This window comes from Anas platyrhynchos, chromosome 1 (assembly GCF_047663525.1).
Source record: "Anas platyrhynchos isolate ZD024472 breed Pekin duck chromosome 1, IASCAAS_PekinDuck_T2T, whole genome shotgun sequence".
NCBI classification, from domain to species: Eukaryota; Metazoa; Chordata; class Aves; order Anseriformes; family Anatidae; genus Anas; species Anas platyrhynchos.
Window position 1 is genome coordinate 152,642,266 of NC_092587.1, and position 21,539 is coordinate 152,663,804.

General features: G+C 45.9%; 1 protein-coding gene across 8 annotated transcripts in view; it reads right to left on the reverse strand.

Annotated features, from left to right (window-relative positions):
* The window catches only part of FARP1 (FERM, ARH/RhoGEF and pleckstrin domain protein 1), a 193,791-nt gene that overhangs the window by 11,896 nt on the left and 160,356 nt on the right, over window positions 1–21,539 (reverse strand). For 5 of the 8 annotated variants that reach the window (XM_038173450.2, XM_038173451.2, XM_038173448.2 and 2 more), the window contains exons 14-19: window positions 20,335–20,525; window positions 18,435–18,524; window positions 16,104–16,237; window positions 5,350–5,431; window positions 2,450–2,687; window positions 657–787 (exon numbers count right to left, since the gene is read on the reverse strand). In XM_038173450.2, coding sequence (XP_038029378.1) covers window positions 657–787; window positions 2,450–2,687; window positions 5,350–5,431; window positions 16,104–16,237; window positions 18,435–18,524; window positions 20,335–20,525 — 866 coding nt within the window. The remainder of the gene's footprint in view (window positions 1–656; window positions 788–2,449; window positions 2,688–5,349; window positions 5,432–16,103; window positions 16,238–18,434; window positions 18,525–20,334; window positions 20,526–21,539) is intronic. The other 3 variants (XM_072032447.1, XM_038173449.2, XM_072032448.1) reach the window with 1 other exon arrangement.

The window sequence follows — 21,539 nt, forward strand, 5'->3', positions numbered from 1 at the left end:
GTTACAAATTCTGCAGAGGGTCATTTATTCTGAAATAAGCCTGTGTTTTAAAAATGCATGGCAAGTAAGGAAGAGATGTCCTCATTCCCATAACATAATTAAAAGTATTTACTTAAGGCAACACTGTCTCAAAAAATACTGCCTAACATTACACGCAGACTAGAGACTGCTCGTCCCCAGGGCCATGAGTTTCAAAGCCAGGCATCGTGAGCAGGCTGAAGGTCCTCCAGCACAAATGTCTTGCTTTCCTTTAATCTGCTACACTCTAGCACTGAGGATTGAAAAAATAAAATAAGGGCAGAAGGAAATGAGGAAATGTGCAACTGCTCAAGCTCTGAATGCTGCGATAAATATTACATTTTTACTGCCTCTTGTAATAGATACTTGGAATTGCCTACAACCATCCAAATCTATACATAAAATAAACCTAATAAAATCAGTAAAAAATAATAAGGATGATTGCTTCTTCCCATTTTAAAGGCTGCTATTTTCTATGACATTATTATGTTTACATTTTATAGCTTTTTGAGAGAAAAAAAGGTTCATATGAGGAAAAGGCAATTTCACAGATGCTCCAAAAAAAAAAAATCAGATTTCCAAAATACACCTAATGCTTTGAAACGATATCAAAGCTTGGTCACAATTCTGTTACTTACCCTTCCTGGGATCACCAGATTGTCTATGCCTATCAAGTCTTTCTTGAGTTCGTGCAGCTTCTGGAAGTTCTCCATCTTTATCATATTGCCATGGAGCTGAGCCACCATTTCAGAAATCTCAGCCAAAGCAGCTAGATAACAAAACCGTGAAATGCTTATTATAAACTTACAGGGATGTTCAAAAAGAAAGACTTCTGTCTGCAGCAAGCAATTCATGGACATCGTCTTCCTTGCGACACTCCTTTCCTTCACAGAATAAACCTGCTCGGGCAGACTAAAACCCACACAAACTCTGAACATCACCTGACTAAGGATGGAGCATTGTCATGAAGAGACCATCAATTTCCTGCTCTATTTTAGCTACAGAAACATTGTAGGAATAGTCAAGTCAATTCATGGTAACAGTCAAAAGATTCTACTAAAGCATTTAACTCAGAGAATTGGGCCGAAAATCACTTTATCTTTTCTGGGGGACCAGCTCACAGCATTGCTCCCTGTGCCATCACGTACATGAGCACCGACCTGGACACACCCAAACAGACAGGCAGTCTCTGAATGGGCTGAACACACTCTTTGACTGATATTAGCACTGGAAAAGGAGTTCCAGCCCTCTGCATTTAAAAAATACAGCTAATGGCACAGTAACAGGGGTTCCTCCTTCCTATATCATTGCTCAGAGCACCTTTTATCCACGTGTTAACAAGAGACCTGTGTTATCTGCTGCCTGTCACTTGGTGGGATTCACATCCACATCTCCCCTTCTCTTGCTGCCTTCACACCCTGACCTTTAACTGAAATCTGCAAGCACCTTAGTAAAAGGAATCAGCACATCACCCTCACCGCAGGGCCTTGGCTAGGAGACATGAAGGCACCCCTCGCTGTCCTCCTTGAGGTCTTTCAGGCAGCAGCTGCATTTGGGCAAACACCCATGTCATGTAGCCCTGCAGTGTCACCGACCTCTGTGGCATTTCCTATCGCCACAGATCAAGTTGTCTCCCTATTTTGTGCACTGCCTCCTGCAGGTCTCATTGCAAGGAACTCAGTTCAGATAACAGCATAGAGCTTGGGGCAGCCATCCCGGGAACTGTCCCCTGCCCACTCCTTCTGTGGATCTGCCCTGAGTGCTAAGGGTATGGCTAACATAGGTATCATTCAATTTCAACAGCTTACAATGGGGAGGAGGAAAGGTACATGGAAGGAGGAAAGCAAATCACTGAAAAGAAATAGCAAGCGGTGACCTCAGACCGCAGGAAGAAAAATTCTTCACATTTGGAAAAAAAAAAACAACAAAACCACACACATGTTGGCAGCTTTGAGTTATTGAAACAAATCGTGGAAGTGGTAAAAGAACAAACTGTATGTCTGGAAAAATAATACTCTCCTTAAGACATAACAACAGCCGCTGCACAGGGTCAGACCGAGGGTTCACCTGGGCCAACGCTTTGTGTTCCCAGCAGATATCTAGGGAAAGCTGGCAAGCACAAGGCAAGCACATCTGGTGTGTCTCCCGTGTTCTCTCCCGACCTCCCAACTGTTTTCAGCTGAAGAGACTTCCTGAACTGCATGCCATTTCTGCATATTTAATAACCCCCAGCAGCTTTCTCTTCCAAATGTTTGTCCGGAGCGTGCCATAATGTGTATGCAAGGACAGCTTTAGTCATACTACTTCTGGTCTTCTGAGTGCTTGATTTTGCAACTCTTTGAATGTAGGCTTTTTTTTGTTTTGTTTTTGTTTGCACATGCACCTCTAACACTCCCCAGCTCCAGGAACTGATGTCTTCTCCCTCACTTACCTCTCGAATCCCTGAAGTCTACGTGGGCTGGTGGGTAATGCTTGCAAAGCCTCTCCATTATCTGCTTGTAGTGCATGAGCCTGTGCAAAGGCCTGAGGAGAAAGGTATTGAGAGGCAAGTAGCAGACTTTCTGTAGCTCGAAGTCCCTGCAAAAGGTCTCCAGCTTGCGAGAGTTCTTGATCCCATTCTCCAGCTCCATTAAAATCTCATTGTGCTTCCACAGGTGAATTGTCAATTGCTTATAGGCACAGAGAAAGAACAAGCACATGGCAGAGCTATTAGCGAACACGGTGAGATGTGACTCATAAACATTCATCCCAAACCTGTACCAGTAAAAAATCCAGCTCTCACAGCAGTCGGGATTTTGCGAGCAGAATCGCTGTGCAACACAGTGCCTCTGATATGCACTTGAAAAGAAGAAATGTCATCACTAATGAGATGCACACCCCCCCCCGGACCCTGCTTTCACTGTAAGACGAAAGTACATGAGTGAACAAAGCTAAATCTCGCATCAGGGAGAAGTCCAAAGGCAAGGAGATGACATAAACATGGCTCGTACGAGCTGGAGCAACAGGGAGAGAGTGGAATCCAGTGCCAGGAAACATAAATGGATTTTATAGGAGCATGAAGGCATTTAAGTGCCCCTGATCACTTAGGTGGTTTTGGAGAATTGAGATGTAGGCAACTGGACTTCTGGCTTCTGTTCCCGTTATTAATGAGAAGTGGCATCTCCTGGGAACCTGAACAGACACACAAATACAGCTGTCCAACAGACAGGGCTATGTTAGAGTCCTCCATGCTCGGATTACATCCTCTCCTACTTAGTGCAGTCACTAAGATGATCCCACTGGTAGTGGGAGAGTTATGCGCCAGCAAGTGAATGAGGTTTGCATGGAACATCTGACTTCACGTAGGTGCCAGCACGACAGGTCATCATGGGGCTCATCTGAAATAATTCAGCAGTATTTTATTGAACAATTAATGTAGGGGTTTTGTTTGTGTTTGACAGAAGGCGACCTGAATCTACAGGATGCACAGAGCTTCTCTGAGCAGCTAAATAAGGTCTCCCAGTACCTGGTAAAATATTAACCAGGAACAAATTGAATGTATATATTGAATGGATTGCAGAAGACAGTTTGGCTTAACCTAAAGCTTGTGATTTTTGACACATTTCCAATCAAACTCCCTCTCCCTGCGATATGTGACATCCTCACCATAAACACGACTGCCCTGCAGCCTTCACTTCATCCCTAGGCTACGTATTCGTCCTACAGGCCTGCAGCTCTGGCAGCAGGCAAAGACACCGCAGACCCCCGGGACCAGTAGAGAGGCTGCCCATCAATTGCTTGACTTCTCTCCTAAGTTAATTAAACAAGGAGAGTCAGTTTTCAGATCTCATGATAAAGACGTAGAGTTTTAACTGATTTTATCGTTTCCTAGGCAGTTCCTTAGGTGAAACTGGGTTTTGCCTCTTTCCTCCGTGCATCTGTTGTTATCAGCCGTGGTGATAGTGATTTGCTTATCGAAGCACCTGGAACAAAATCCTCTAATGGGAAAGGGAGAACAGAAAAGGTGAAAGCACACCAATGGGCCTAAGTTACAGTGAGGTTGTATACTGCCTTTGGGCTAGTGCCACAGGAGGACTTGGAGGCAGTGAAGGACAAAATTTAATGTTGCGAGGTACTGAGAGCGGGAGGACAATGTGTGGAGCTCACTGAGACTCCAGAAACTTTGTGTATTCCTTTAGAGGGGAGGAATGGGGGCAGAAAAGTCCCCCTGAATTTCTTCCAATGCATCTGAATTGTCTCTTGAGGGGAAAAAACTGTTCCTGCTACTGCAGAAAGGGTAAAACTGCTTTACTGGTGACACAGCCACCTATGTACTGGGGACTGTGAATCAAGGCTTCTACACTCTCTTCTTCCCACTTGCTCTGTAATTGCTTCCATGCCACTTAACCTCTCTGCACATCCGTCTGTCCTTCCAGAGGATGAGCTCAATACCAATTACCATAAAGTCCATAAAGAGAGCCATAAAGTCCAAACCGCCCTGTCCTCCAGCCAAGGGACTCAAGGCTGCTGGTGACCAACAGAGGTCACCAGGGAAGGATTTATCCCATAGTTTGGAGGTCTGCATGCTGAACGTGTAGTGCTGTCCTTTGCCAGGCACTGATGGATAGGCTGGATGCACAGACACATTAATAAGGTGAGCTGTGTGCTATCTGTCCGTACTCTAAGGGTCTGCAGGGCTCCCGTGCCTGCCTTCCACGCAGTTTGTCCTAGCTGTCGGCAGAGCCTGGCCTCACAAATGCTGCTCCAGGCAGATTGAGAGCGGAGGCACAGCCCGCAGAAGGTTACGTTCCGATTTACTGCTCATACACCTATTTTTGCTTTCAGCCTTAAAGCTGAAAAGCAATTTAATTATTCATTCAAAAATCTTGCGTCTAACTTGGCACCGTAGCGCACAAGTAGAAGTTCCCCAAATCAAATCAGGACCCAGGTTCCAATGGCTGCTCCTGCAACATTTTAACGTTTTTACTTGCATGCACAAGTAGGCACGGTTGGCTTTTGAATGATCTCTTTGGAAATGAAAATTCTGATGTTTTGTCTCTTTATTTGAAAGAATAAAGAACTGGAAGTGAAATGTTCCTGAGCTTTTGTGTGTAGTGTTCCTAAATTTGCAGAGGGGATTGAGGAAAGGGGCTGTGCAACTTAATGTCCTCTTGCACTTCTGCAATCTCGGTGCTCACCCAGCACTTGGTATCTCATCAAAGAAAACTGGTGCAGCATAAGCTTTGATTAAAACTGGCGAAAACCAGCACAATGGGCCACATCACATGAAAACGAAAACGCAGGCTGATTCTAATCCGTGTCAAAGCGTAATGGTTATAGGATCACTCCTACCTTCATGCTCTGGATGTTCTTCAGCATAACATCCCCGATTCTTTGGTAATCTCCTTTAATGTGAGCATTAGAGCGGCCTTCCCTGTCAGCAACAGAAACTTCAGTCAGGCAGCATAATCACTTACACAGAAAGGAACTCAACAGCTCATTTCTTTCACAACCCTAACCCCCGTGCTCCTGGGCTTGGGAGCATGTGAGGCATCTTCCTGACGGACGTGTGACTCCCAGGGATGGCTGGCTCCTCACCCAGCCTGACAATAGCGAGGGCAGGCACTTCACAGAAGGATTAGACCTTTAAAGAAAATTGCCGGGGTTTTTAAACACGCTAGAGGAGGCTGGAAATGCCTGGAGAAAAAGACATCAAAACGCTGTTGCGATACGTGGGCTGAGAGCAGGAGGACGATGCTGTGAGGAAACGAGAACTGCACCCCAGAACAGGAGGCTCCTGCTCTGAAAAGCTTTCGGCTTGTGCAAGGGACAGTGGGGGAAAAAATAATCTGCCCAGCATCTGGGTTTGACTCATGAGTGTTACATGCTGGCAGAGAACTGACTTTCAGTATGTCACTTTTGGTATGAAGACTGCAAACTGCTCCCCTCCCACCCAGCCAGCTGCACTTGGGTGGGTGCTCTCTTTGGGAGAAGCCCAACTTCTGATGAAAAAGATGTTTCTGCTTCTGAGCCCATGTGCGAGACAGGCAGGGATGTCACATGCTGGGTGAGCCCAAACACATCATCTAGAGAACACTGGGGGAAAAAAAATCATGAATATGAGAACCTATCTGGTACAGATCTGTTCCAATTAAGTTCGATTTTCCAAAGTCAGTAGGGGGATGAGAGAAGAAGCACTGCTCCTCTCCCCTTTCCAACTGCTAATACTGCACCCAAGGTTCCTGCAGAGTGGCTTTTTTTCGAGCTGCCCTCATTTTTTTTTTGAATCCAGTGCAATTCCCACATCCGCTTATTGGGAGGCAGATCTGCAGACAGAGCAATTGCAATTCGGACGAAGAAATGCACTACCTTGGAAGAGGGCAGAAATAGAAGCAACTTCTCCCTGAGCCCAAGAAGAACAGAACCTCTGCTTTGGGTTACTGCTAATGGATATATTGATTTTCACTCATTTGCAGTGGTTCACTCTTTTAAGAAAATTCTGTGTGCAGCGAAGGAATAAATGGACAACCAGATGGTAAATCCCTGCCTTGCTCAGTAGCAGCAATTTAGCCAGGGAAGTCCCACACTCACCAAATCACAGAATGTGATTTGCAGCTGTTGTTAGGATATACTTTCCACTGGTGAGACCCATGGAAAATACATCCACACGTGTATTAAATCTCTACGTTATTACGTGAATAGACATATTCAGACATACTTTGTTTGGTAAAGACAGACATGGTTATGTTCATGCTGGATACCCTCTCTGCATCCTTTTCTAACTGGGAAATGCAGGGGGCACGGATCATGAGTGCTACATAGAAACATCCTCCACTTCATCCTTCCACAAAGGGCCTCAGCTGATAAACAAGGGATTGTTCCACGTTCATTTGAACAACATCCAGCGTCATAGGCTGCCTTTAATTATTTTCTATTGTGCTAAGTCTCTCAGGCACTCACACGGCTATTGAAGTAAGAAAAATACAGCTCTCTGTAAGACTTTTTATGTTTTTCTGAAACCAAAGGCTACACTGGGGTAGGAAGTCGGGCTGTGTCAACGGTAGCTGCAATTAGCATTGCCTGTTTTGCAAAAGTACTACATTAAATAAATGCTGCCATAGTCAAAACTATGAAATATAAACCTAAGAAAGGGTCTATACTACCAGGAACAACAGGGGTATGCATGTATGGACATCACAAGGCTATAGTTTCTGAATTACCCAAGGACAAAAGCCCAGTTTCTCTCTCCACAAACCTTCTGCAGCCCCCCCGTGCTGCTCCTTCTCCTTCCCCCATGTCCTCTCCATCCAGCAGCTCCCCCCAGGGGGCTTTCCTCCCAGAGGCTGTAAATAAAACTTCCCAGCCTCTAAGGCTCCGCTCAAAGTGGCTCATCTCAAAGTGCTCCCGACCGAAACCCACGGACATTTGAAGTCCCAGGCAGTAGCGCTGCCCTGGTGGGAAGCAAGCGAAAGCAGCCCTCTGCCTGTGCAGCCAGCAGGCAGCATCCCATCCCGAACGGCTCACGCTGAGCATTTGCACACAATCCCAGAAACGTCAAAGCCAGGCGAATCTGTGCTGCTGCCAGGAACGACGCAGTGTTCGGTAATTATCTCTAGGAGAATTTGTGCTTTATGCGTTGTTCTCTGACTCCCTGGCATTGCCTCGGCCCCTTTTTTATGGCTTTCTGTTTGATTTAATCTAATGGACTTCAGCAGTTTGGTACCTTTCTGTTGCAGTGCCAAGATAAATAAAAGGGGCATCATCGCAGGTTGTTATTTTTTAATAGAAAATTGCTTTTCTGATCTCAAGGCTACACATCAGTTGTCTGAAATACTCCTTGCCAAGCTCGTACCCACCAGCTAGCTACTCGAAGGCTGACCCCGAGCCTACCGAAGTCACAGCGAGTGCTCCCACTGACTCTGTGAACTTCAGCTAATATTTAGTGTGGTTGCTCGATGAACAGTCGGGTTCTTATTTCCTAAAAGTTGACCCCCTGGCCCCTCTTCAGCTCAGCCAGCACTGGCTGCTTGCACAGCATCTCACCACGTTCCTGCACGGCATCAGGAACATTCCCCTTCATTAGCTTTTGCCCAAGGCCTTTATTTTTTATTTTTTTTTTTAACAGTTTGTGGGTTTTTACATCTTGCTCAGCATCTTGCCAGGGAGACAAAGAGGGAGAGAAGGGGGATCCCCAAAAGCGACAGCCTCTCTCCAGCTGCTGGCTGAATCATAGCAGCCAGGCCAGCAGAGGTAACCTGTGCTGTGGGCAGATGAGTCCTGCTGGAAGAGGTAAAACCTGAAGAAAATCCAGAAATGTGAGGGCCAGGCACCGCCCCTCGTTCCAATCATTCTCCCTGCTTTGGTTCTTTATTCCCACACAAATGCTGCCCCTTGCAACAGAGATGCTTTTTTTTTTTCGCTGGGGATGATGCACAGCTACATGGGCTGTGATGCACAGCAGAAGGGTGGAAAGCTGAAGCCAGGTGTGGGGCCAGGAGGGAAGGAGCAGGATGGCTTCACATCTTCCTCCTAAAACCTGTCCTGCACTCCACCCCGGCTCTCTGCCTTGACTCGTCAGCAATCCCTACACTGCACTGCTTTTTTCCCCAGCTCCTCTACATGCAAATCCCAAATAAATAGGAAGAAAAGAACCTCCCCTGCCCAAAGAGCATCCAAACACACAGACGATTAAAAAAACCAAACACCCAACCCATCGGATTGTGTCTTACTACTTCAGGAGCCCAAAGCACAGAAGCAGAGATGAGAGCTCTCCCTGCGGGGTATGTTTTGAGTAACAACACTCAGCTTGCTGAGGGGGAAGAAGCTGCTCATTTGTTGTGCATCGATGGCTGAATCGTTCTTCTTACTCCTTGTCTTCATGGGTCACTGTTTGGACACGGTGTCTATCTGCCAGTGATAAGTGACAGCTCAGGGAATAGATTCCCACAAATTTTCATCAAGAGCTGATTCTACAGAAAATGCAGAAGCTGTTTTCCCCAGACATTATGTGCCCTTGCTCCACTTAGAGTGGGGAGGTCTAATGCTACTGAAAATTAGGCTGAATATTGGAGATACTGTTCCATAATAAGCTCATTTCCCACTTGTCTACAAATAGTCCCTTCCTTTTTACCATAACACAAGTGTACAATTGCAAGCAAAGGGGAGGTGACCGACTTTTTACCTGATAAGAAACTCAGGAAGAACCTTACATAATACTAAAAAAGGCCACCAGAGCCCACGCAAGCAGCTATGTTGGATTTTCCAATTATGCAAGCTACTCGGTGCATATCACTGAAAAATGAATGAAAGGATATCTCGGGTCAGCCCGTACTATCCTCAGCCCTCCACAAATGCCAGTAGGAGGCACAAAAATCTGATGGGGATGGTGGTAAGGCAAAGGAGGGAAAGCTGTCTCAATGCAGATTTCTTTCCAGGTCAACATAAAAACATAAAATTGCAGCCTTTCAATTGCAGCAAAAATAAAAAAATAAATAAAATCAGTTGCAGCAAATGATATTTGAGTGTGTGACCTTCTGTTATAGGCCTGGGAACAGCATCTCCCTCCTGGGTAATACAACTCATCTTTAAGCACTCGGATCCTTTAGACAGTTTAAGAGCACTGCTAACCACAGTTGTAGTATTAAGCAATACCTTAAACATTCCCCAGTGAAACTACCTCTTCCGTAAGACAAACATTTCGCAGGTGAAATACAAGAGTCGGTAAAAGCAAAACAGCCTCTTCCTCTCCCACAGTGCTTATTAGGCAGTGCCTCTCAGCACCCTGCCCATTAGAGATACTGCTGCAGTTGTCTTTCCAGGCAGGAAGTGTTGCAGGGACACTGTTCAGAGCAGAAGACGTACTGCTGAAGCCACCAGAGCTACCCAGAGCCCCACCAAGCCTTAGGGAAGCTACCCCTGTTGTGGGAGAAACCCAGTCCACATCAAATATGTGTCACAATGCTTTTAAGCAGGAAGAGATCAGAGCAAGAAACACCTCGGGATGGACACCTGTACTGAGAACACCATGACACTGTGGCTGAGAACAGAGAAGCTGTGGGTGCCCCATCCCTGGAGGTGCTCAAGGCCAGGCTGGATGGGGCCTGCTCTGGTGGGAGGTGTCCCTGCCCATGGCAGGGGGTAGAACTGGGTGATCTTTAAGGTGCCTTCCAACCCAAACCATTCTGTGATACCATGACTATGTGATTTCTCACCCTGCGGTGGCCCCTCCACAGAGGTGATCCCAGGCACATCCCTGCTGGGAGGGCCACTGAGATGACCCTAACAGGGCTCTGGGCATGACTAATCAGGGACTGGTGATTCCTTCCCCATCACTTCAAAGACATTCGGATGTAGCAGATCTCTAATCTCCAGATGTGCCCAAAAATTACTTCAGTAATACAAATTGTCTCCTTAAAATGGAGTTAAATGCACAGAGGCCTACTTAAAGTCACCAGGACTTTGTCTCAGGACTCCACACGGTGTGACTGTGAGATTTGTACCCCAAATATATACCTCCTGGCTGCACACTGTACAAAGAGGTTTCCAAACCTGTGCATCCCAGAGACGAGGAACCAGCTGAATCGTCAGCACTCATGCATTTGAGAAGGCAGATAAGGATCGCAGCTTTGTTTACACAAACATTTATCAGGCTGTTCTTCCTGACCACAAGTACTATTTCCCAAACAAAAAATGGTTAATAAATCAGCATTTAGCTCATCTGCCTAACACCTCTCTGAGTGCTTTTTATTACAGGTTTTCAAGCCGGGCTCCCATGAATCCTGATTGAGCCTTCGCCTTTCATATGCTAAGATCTAAAGAGCTTTCTTGCAAATTGCCAGGCACACATTTCACAGCCACATCTGGCAGAGCCGAGCGGCAGCAGCTTTCCTCAGAAGTGCCTTCGAACAGGGAGTCAAATTATTGGCTTCCCAGCGAGAAGATGAGTCTTGCCTACATTTCTTGAAAGCACGTAATGCTTTTTCTTTCCAGCACATGGATAAGGCCCAAAACACCAATTCGCACTTCCTAATAGGGCTTCCTGGGGTAGAAATGGCTATCCTGGCTTGCCCGGGCATTGCTCTCTGCAGTGCCTTAGTGATCGACCAAGGGGGTAAAATTTATGGCTCGCCATTTGCCTCCCCCTGTCAGAATTGTCAGAGATTTCTGTCAGAAAGCAGTGCGGAAACCTGAAATCCAAACCCTTAAATGGGTGTGGAAAGATGAGCTCAATCTTTTGGCTGGAAAACATTGCTTGTGATCGCCCAAACGACCAGGCTATTAGACAGCTCACATAAATGCAGGAGCAGAGCCTGACTGACTTCTTGGCTTCAGCTGGCTGGATGCTAACGGAGCATGCCACGCTCTGTCTGCACTGCCCACACCTCTTCCTCCTTACCAAAAAGCCTCTCAGGCCCCTGAAAAACAGGAGCCAGCTTGAAGACACTGGGATATTGCTCCCATATGGAGTAGCAAAAAGGGTTGGGAACTCCTGGCCTTGCACCCAGAGCCTTGCTGAGAGACAACCTGGCCAAGGAGTCCCGGTACCCAGAACCAGAGTGCCTGATGCTCTCCTCCTGGCTCGTGCTAACAGGACAGGCTCACGTGCATCATTCTCTCCCACCTCAGATGGCTGCCTGCTCTTTTTCCCTCCTCTTCCTCCCATGCCTGCATGACTCCATCCACCAAGGCCATCCTTCCTCTCCTTGAGGCACAGGGCCTCGGGCAAGTCACTTGTTCCAGGAACATGGTCAGTGCCATCAACAGAGGGCTCGGCACAGCTGGGGCACCTGTTGGGATTCCTGGGATGCTTCACTGAGCTGGTAGCAGCACAGCACGGGTGGGAAACACTGGCCACACCATGCTGTTGCTGATCTTGTGATGCCACACAGTAAAAGTGCTGCAAATCGGCTCAGTTTCATGGCCAGAACCTCTGGCTGTGAAAAACGCAGTAAATTCCAATTTTCTGCAGTTGGCTATTGGTGTCAGCATCAATTCCCATCTTGTTAAAAAAAACTTTCTCACTGAGATCTGCTGCTCTTAGGAAATGTAGTATGAAAAATGGGTGGGTTGTATGAAGAAACAAATCAGACCTGCCAGAATCTATAACTGGGTCAAAGGGTTTCCAGCCCTTCAGATGTTCGGTAGCAAACAATCTGCCTCCGAAGGCAGATTCAAACAGCTCAGAAGCCTTTGAGCAAGCCAGACAAGCCAGAAATGCTTTCAATAATGTGCACAATCTGAGCTTCTTTGAGCCAAGTACTAAAAGTTTATAGGTGTTTCAATAAATTAAAACCACAGAGTCATCACCAATGGTTACGAGTGGTCTTTCCCTTGCCTTGGTCCCTTCACAGCTCTTTTACAGAGCACTAGCTTCAGTTTGATCCAAGTCAGAGGAGGCAGGCTGAACTGCTATTTATTGCAGAGCTGATAAAATCCAGCATCCTACTCACCAGGGGAAAACAGATTGCTCATGGTGGATGGAGACTTTTCCTCTCAGAGGAGCTCCCACAACACACCTGAGTAGCTACAGGCTTTCAGTAGCCTGGTGAAGCCTACAACACTTTCATCCAAAGGTCCTTTTTTTTTCTGAGGGAATGCAGGGCATGCTCGTGTCTCACCTTCATTCCCCACTACCTGGAAATCTAAAAGAGCTGACGCACAAAATTCAGATATAAATGAGTTGGCGTGAATCCTGACAGCCCCTGACTGCAGCAGTGCCACGGAGCTCGGTGGCAGCCAGGCTCACAAGGACCTACACACTTGCTCTAGTGGCTCTGGGCTGTGGTGGTGAAATGTGTCGAAGACCACTGCCTCAAAAATACTCAGGGCCAAAGACATCGGTGCAATCACGACAGCACAGGCATTGAGCTAATTGACCTTGACCATGCTGCTGAAGAAATTCCTTACCACATTGCCACCAGCTTGTTCTTCTACACACTGAGGGACAGTTTATTTTTGTCACTCACTGTTTAATTAAACACTAATCTCCATAGGATAGAGTTTATTGCTTGCAACTTATCCCAGCATCTGTGGCACCGTACAAAAAAACCAACACCTCCAAAGTAACACCTGCCAGCTAATCCACCTCCCTTCCAATTTCACATATTTAAATCTTCCAGAACTTTAAAAACAAACATTTGCTCTAGGTAAACCCACGCTGCTGGCTGCCAGCTGAGTCCAAGTCAGGAGCAGGAACGTGACTGCACTTCTGTCAAACGAATCAGAGCAGCTGATAGAGAATTCACGGCAGCTCTACACCGACTGTGGAAGGACATGCAAGAGCTGATCTGCCAAAGTCAGAGTGAGGTGCCCAGCTGGGACAAAGTTACCTCATCAGAATATTTTTGAATTGCAAAGTAACTTCACAGTAGATCGGCGCTTCGTGTTGTAGAAAAACTGCAGTTTTAATACGGTATTCGGAGTCTTAGAGTGAGGTTTCCTGCTCTGTGCAACCATAGCCTCTGGACAAGGAAAAGTTGGAAAACAAAAGGCTTACTCAGCTCTGAAAGAAGCTAACTGAAAAGGGGGAAAAAAAAAAGCCTAAATGTTCATTAAGAGTTTCTTTTTCCAGTGACTCTAGCTGAGTTCCCCAGATCCCTCACTTCAGTGCTTGTGTTTGTGGACCTCACAGCAACTGAGGCTCCAAAGGGGGTGCGGAGTTCTGGCCCTTAAATGCACAAACTGGGAAGCACAAGGTTTTATTTGCAGTCTTTGAACCTTTTATGGAGTTCAAAAGAAAAATAAATCTGTTCTGCATGGTTTGATTATCTCTACAAGTCACCAGATTTGCCTCCCAAGGTCTCTTCTTCTGAAAAAAAGTGAATGAACTGGATTCACATAGCATTAGCAATCATTCCTCATCTCCCCCTTAACAATGTTTCATTTCCTCCGTGACGGGGAGCAGTTGCAGTTCTGTATCTCAGCTCCTCACAGCACACTGGATACCACCAAGATCTCTCAGGTGACTGAAGAATGGCCCCATCCTGCCTGTGTCATTTACAGCTGCAAAGCTAGCTGAAAACATTTCACTTAAGTATGTAAAGCCATCTTCCAGTGTGAATCTTGGAAGGAAGCATTGTAAACTGAAAGGCAACCTGCCTCAGAGTAACAGGGGTCCTGTGAAATGCACTGTCCACTTCCAATTGCTGCTGTGGGCTCCCTTGGCCTCATGTGCACAAGCTCAGAGGTTGTGGTTACCACCAGGCACCCAGGAGATTGGCGGCTTCCTCATGCTTTGTGTCACGGGCATAGGAAGGGAGATAACAGTCCTGTATTTCTGTTTCAGTTTATACTCAGATACACAGGGCTCAGAGGAAGGTGAGATAGAGGACATTGGACTGGAAGATCTCAGAAACTGCGTGCTACCTCGGCAATGTGTGAAACAAGTGGGACAACTTCTGCTCCAGACATTCGCCTATTGCTTACAAACCCACGTATCGAGGGTATCAATACAAGTTATGGGCAATCTGACTTGGTACCAATCTCTTTTCCACATTACTCTTTATAAAAGAGTGTTTTTCATCAAGCCCTTCTACAGGGAGCTGAATTCAAGTTAGGCACAGTCATTTCTAGCAGCTGTTTCCAAAAGCTGAGGTTTGTTCTCTACTCTCTCTACTCTCTAATCCCAGTAGCCTAGGGTTAGGCTGTTATTGCAGCATAATGCAATTTTGAAAAACATCACATCTGAGCAGGAAGTTGGCATCCACCTGTAATAACAGCAGCAACCAGAAGGGTATGGAGGGAATCTATTTCAACATGTGCCCTAGGAATCAGCATCCGTGAAGCTCACTAGATCAGACTGGTCTGCTAGAGAGCAGAACTTGGTCCTTTACAAACTATAAGTCGTCCTTTTCTCACCACTTCACCCTCACCCTGACTGCTGTTAATCCTACACCATGGGCAGAGAAACAATCGCTATTCACAACATTTCAAGGAGGCTTCTTGAAGTACCTGCCATAAATATTCCTTACTGACAAGCAATTAACACCAGCAAGTAAGAATCCTGACTCAATTAAAACAGTAGCAGCTCAACGAAGAAAAGGAGATGCAGGCAGGGTTGCTGTGCAGCACATGCCTTGGAAGTAAGCTTACATAAAACATCAACCACAAAGTCCTGGACAAGGATGTCAGCTCTGAGAGGCAGTTTCCAAGCCCACTAATTCTGGAACTGTGCAGGGTGGGTTTGGAAAGCACCCGTCTGCAGCGTGCTGTGTTCTCATTCAGGCACCTAGATCATCACAATACAAGAGCTAAACTCACATGCTTTAAGGTTATGTTTTGCTTTTGTTTTGATTCATTGGTTGCACAGGTATTAAACTGATTAGCACCCATCAGGTCTGCCTGCAAGGACGCCCATTCACTGCTTTCACACCACTTTTCCATGGTCACTTTTATAACCGAGGAGGAAAAGCCGGGTTCTCAGGACTGATAACCCACCATAAAATGCCTACACAGAGCATGACAATCCAGTGCAGACAGGTGTAATCAGAGCAAGGACAGGGCTTCTGCGTGCTGCCTCTGCTAAGACATCACTGGTCAAATGCACCGAGTCTTGCCACAGCAGTTACTCAGTTCACAGCTATTTCACAAAAATGCCATGTTTTACTGCCACTATTAAGCTAAGATAGAAACATTTTAGGGTCAATATCCTTTTCTAATACTCTGCCAATTTGTAGAGGGTGCTGTGCACCCTGAGTGTGTCATATATAGGCAGCTGGTCTCTGAAATTCCTCCCATCCTACCCCTATTTGACAGAAACAGGATTTGGTCCTTCACCTCCCCCTCTTTATTACTCATAAGCCTTGCTTGCAGCATGTTTTTTCAGAAGAGCAGCCATACAGAAGCACTGACATTTGGCAAAAGAAGGCTTCATCCGGTGTTACAATCTCATTTACGTGTGTCTGTACCTGACTGAGATATCTGAACAATAGAGTTTGTCAAGTAAACACGAACAAAGCATGATTCAATATCTGAAGTCTGTTGATAAATGACATCTGTGGCTTTCACAAATGAATCACAACAATCAAATCACAAAGAGTTAGCAAAAAGGGAGTGCAAAAATGTTAGACTGCATGAAAAACAAAAACAAAAACAAAAACCAATCTTACCACAGAGCAAGTCTCTGCTCAATTTCCTTGAGAAAACCAGTGTGAAATTTGTGCAAAGGTTCGAAGTTGGAGAAAATGAGATTTTTCAGTGTTTCGGGCATGCAATCCTCTTTACTCACGGCACTCTGAAACCACTACAAACAAAAAGAGAAGGAAAATTACCAAGTGGGTGGAATGCAGCAGGTATGACCATTTGCTGTCTTTAAGCCCTTGACCCAGAATGGAGCTGGTTAGCTGGCACTGGCAAAATAACTCAGGCTACCCAATGCTCCTGCATGCTCTGGTGCTCGTATCAGTGGTCAGGCCCTGAGCAGGTGAAAAAAGAACTCCCTTCCCCTTGGCCATCACTCACCAAACCTCAAAAATTCCCTTCAAGCCCAAACTGGATTTACAAACATTGTAGGTGCAAGGGTTATTTTCTCGAGAGAATACTTGAAAATGTTCCAGCAAGACCGCAAAACATGCTCTGCATTTTCTTTCGCTGAGTCCTGTCTGAAACCCCTTTGACAGGAGCTGGTACAGTAAACACTTGTGGCCACCCTGCTGCTCACAGATAGAGAAACCAAGCCTTTTGCCAAGTGAGCAAGGAGGACAGCCCATCGCACTCCCAAGATAAGACACGAGGAGCAGGGAACAGAAGGGTCAGCACCAGACACTGTTACGAGTGCAACAGGCTCCTGATCAGTTTTGCTCCACATTCTCTTTATTTTATTTGCACTGGGAGACATCAGGGTGATGTACAACCAGAGGACTATGGGGCTTGCCAAGGTGGCAGACTATTCTCTTCAACGTGGTAAGAGCACTCCCTCCTTGCAGCCCCAAGGGGTTCCAGCTACCTGTGGTTGACTTCCAGCAGGCCCTAGAAGGCTGTTGGGACCATAGATAGGTACAGCAGGCTTGACACTGCATCAGCTGGTGTTGTCCCACACCTAGGATAATCCCAAGCCTACCTCTCCCCCACCTTATTTCTGCACGGAGCAGAAGGTTGAAGAACTGCAGAGCTACCAATGCTCATACTTGATGCATGAGACTCTCTCTTTCAAGGACACTGGCTCCTTGTTCACTTGCAGTGGCCTCCTGTGCCAGAGATCTCTGGGGCACAGCTGATGGGTCTGATCATCAGCTTAGTTTTAGGCCTCTCTTCAAATTTGCCTGCTACAAGGATAAAGGGCTGGGTGGGGAGTGGGGTTAGGCCTAAGGCAGAAACTGGCAGGGAGCTGGGAAGAGCTGAAACATTCTGCTTCTGAAGCCACCGGGTGAAACGAACGCTGAAAACACCACATGTGTTGTTAGGGCTGCAGCAAGGATCTCTGTCCCACACAGCCTGGTCTCTTCCCTCATCAGCCTGGCATCTCCAGGAAGCCAGGAGCAGTAGGCAGTGAAGCCACAGCTATCTTCCAGCCTCCAACAACCACGCTGCTCCAGCCTACACTGGTTATGGCTAAGCTGGTGTCAGACCAACTTCATCTGCCAAGTGGGCTTCTGCAACAGAAGGGAAGCTGGGGAGAAATTATCTCCCTGGTTCCCTGCTGCTACCACCTCTTCTCTGCAGCATACCCTCCTTACCACAACGCTCCATGCAGGAGGTGGCAACGCACCCTCAATGCAAAACCTCACAGAGGTTCACACGCTCTGCAATTAAATATCTGGGAGGTCTGGAACTGGCAGGACTGCTGACATACCATCAGAGGTTTTGGATCCAGTGGATCCTTTTCATGGATGATTATTATTTAAGGCCACATCTCGCACACGTTGTTCTTGGAAGTTAAACAAAACTGTCGTGTGTGCAAAGCAGGCACATAATTTGTTTTGGGGATTTTACCAATTGCACGTTCATCAGATGCTACAAAACAATGAGTTATTGAACAGACAGTTTTACTTTCTGAAAAGTCAGAATCATTCATGGAGGTGCAGTAGGTGCTCTGCAATACATCATGCTAAATGGAGGGCATTTAAGCCAGGAGAAAACATGACTATGCCTCCCTAGGGAGCTACTTCAGTTTTAAGAGAAATCATTGAAAACCCACAGGCATTTTTAGTAATTGCGACCACAAAGTATGAGAGCAAGAAAGAATAACTGAACTGTGTTCCAAGTTCCTCAACCTGAAAGGGTTTCACAGTGCATGTTCCTAACCACAGCACAAATCTCTAGTTTCTGCTTTTTTTCTGTTACTTCCTCCCTAGGGTTGTACTCCTGTGCCCAGCAGAGAATACCTACAGTGCAGCACATAAAAGTAGCGTGGAACGGCGGAGATGTTAAATGGAGCAGATGAAATCGTGCTGCTGACTAGAGCTTCACATGTTTCATGAGTAATGCTAAAGTAAACATACCGATGTGATGACTTCAAGGTCCTTCAGGTATGTTCGTTCTGTGGTCGCTACTTCTTTAGCAATGAAGTAAGCTTTCTCAGTTGGGAATCTCTGCAAATTACAAACATATTAGGTTTTCGTCTGCTTTTATGGAGCTGCTTTCTGTAGGAAAAAAAAAGAACTGCAGACAACAATCACCAAGAGAGTTGCAAACTAGTGACCCTTGCTTGTGGTTACTGTGACTCATGCTCGAATGTTCATAAGCCCTGAAGCCCTGAAAACAATTCTGCCTTGCCAACAGAAGAGAACAAACACTTTCAATGGGTTCTTGAGAGATTTCTTTCTGCCAAGGGGACTTCTTTAGCTTTGGGGTGCTGATGTTCTTTTCAGTTTATTCCACACCTTTGGAGCAGGACATATTCTGGAGTTCAGAAAGAAATTGTTCATAAGCTAGGCAACTATTTGAATCAAATTTGGCAAATCCTACAAAAATTAGTGTCTGATTATTACTGGTTTCATTGGCAGGGTAAGAATCCGCAGCAAAATACAAAAAATGAAATCTGGAAGATTTTCCCCATCCAGACAGACAGCCTAACAGTGGAAGAAATGAAGGATTTTAGGGTTTACTACAGATTTTAAATTCCAGAAAACAAACAAAAAAAAGCAATCCAAACCCTCCTGAGCTATCCAAGAGGCAAAAGTGGTTTTGAAGAGCTAAAGGATCCCACCTTGTTTTGCTCTGTGCTGCTTAGGAAGTAAAAAGGAAGAGCAAAACATCCACAGATCTTTTGCTCCTGTTTCTTCCCTGAAGATCAACCATGTAGCAGATGCACCAGAAAGGGATGTGCGGAGAGATTGTGTGGGCATCTCTCAGTGTACAATCCCATGGGAACCATCAGCAACTGGTATAAGCTAGAACAGTCACTGGCTGCTGTAACTTGGACTGACACAGAGAATTATGAGTCTATTAACAGTTTCTTGGCTTTTCTTCTCAAATTCCTGTCTCGCATGTTTTCCTTATACGTGCTGCCACTTTCCACCAAAGCCAGCTGAGTTCCTACCTCCTTCCTCCTTAGATACTCTCAGCACAGGAGAAAAAGCAGGCAACAGAAGCACAAGATCCCCCTCTCGCCCTGCAGTAGAGGCAGACGAGCCAGCAGACACCCAGAGCACCCTGGCTCAGACAGAAACCCTTCTGTCTCTGATGACAGTTTTGGATGTGATGCTCCCTTATGGCTTTGCTGCAATGATGGGGCTGAGCCAAGCACTCCCAGCTGAGCACTGCAGGCTGTGGTTCAAAGAGAGCATTTTCCACTCTGACTGCTCCCAGTGGTGCTCCCAGCAGGGACAGACTGCAGAGCCTGGGTTGTATACTCCTACACACGCTCTTTTTTCTCACTGTCACCTGGAAATTCTCTCTCCAATAATACAATGGAGTTGACTGTTTTGTTACAACAAACTACTAAATGCTTCTCCTTAAAAACCAAGTCAGGTTTATAAGGAACCCTACCAAAACAAGCTCAGAATTAAGGTTGCTGCTCAAAGGACTGGTCCAGATTCATCCCACCTTAGGGCCATGGAGCTACCTACATTCTCTGTACTGCTTAAAGAGGAGTTAATTCCCCAATTCCTGCACCTCTGTGCAGGAGGATGAATCCAGGCCACTGAGCCCTCAGCTACAGATGCTCTGTGGTTCTGGCCAGACCCACTCCAAGCCAGGAGTCTGGCCTCAGGAGCACATGGATGTTCTTGGAAACACTCTGACTGACCACAGCAGACACCAAGTGACCCAACTCAAGTAATTTGTGTGAATCTGTGATAAGAAAGCTGCAAGGGGTGTAGATATTTGTCACTTTGACAAATAGTGGTAGTCACAACACAGCAAAGAGAAGACAGCCAAGGCCAACTGCCTCTGCCTTACCTTTCTTCGGACCTCTTCCTCTTCCTCAGTCCTGATGCACGACGGGTCATTTAGTAAAGGGCTGATCAAGGGAGATGACTGCTTGGCATCAGGGCTCAGGTTTGGAGATAATGACATATTCACCACTGATGGTCCTCCTTGGGAATTGATGGAAAGCTCTGAAAGATGAGGGCTGCCAGTCAGAGAACCTGCTAAAAAAATGGTAAAAGAAATCAGTTAGGACAGGCTCTCCCTATAAAGTACCAAAAAGTTACAACCCCAAGCTGCAGCCTGTGAAATTACACTACAAGACGCAGCCATCAGGGTCCTCAAACTAGTCCAAACAGACTTGGAAGTCAGAGGAGCTGCATCCACTTGCATTAGCCAAGGGACTGGAGTGTTCTCTTAGCTGATGAAGCTGGCTGAAATTAGTGTCTCTTTAAGGAAGGGGTCAGGGCATATGTGACTAAACTGGAAGATTTACAGCTAAGTGTTAAATTAATATCTTTTTTTTTTTCACCAATGTCATCCACTCTATTAAAGATTATAAATACAGCAAGGGAGTCACCCTAGGAGTGCCATTCTTTCTAGCAAAGTGAAACCTCAAAGACTCGAATCAGTACTTCAGAGGGAGCTACAGGACACAAGTTAGAAGAAATTTATCTAGTGGAAGTCTAGAGAAAAAGAAACAACGACTTTCTACAGCAGTGTTGCTGCTAAGTAACACCAAGCATATCTAACACGAAGGGAGGAAGCTACTGGTTCCCCAATTGCTACACACAACACAAGTATGCATATTATACCTTGTAGGTCTTTCCATGCTCCTCTGATTGTTTGGGATGGAAATGCTCGCATTACATTTACACAAGAAAAGCAGTATTTTTAATGCACAAAGCACGACAACTTTAGATTAGCACAGATAAAAAGTCCCATTGAATTTTGGATGAAAAATATTAAAGAATTAGACAATTAGTTACACTTCCATGGATTCATATACACTGCATTAAATATTACTGAAATTTGCATTTTGTCTTTTTGGGAGGCAGCCAGACTGCTGACTGCACAAAGGAGAGAGTTTGCCAAAAAATGCCCACTGTCCCCTCCTCCAAACCTCCGTAAATCTAAATTTGTTTTGGAAGATGGATCTTTCATGTGGAAGAACATTTACAGTCTGTATGCTTTTGGCATCATACCTTAATATCCAACAAAAAAAAACCAAACATGTG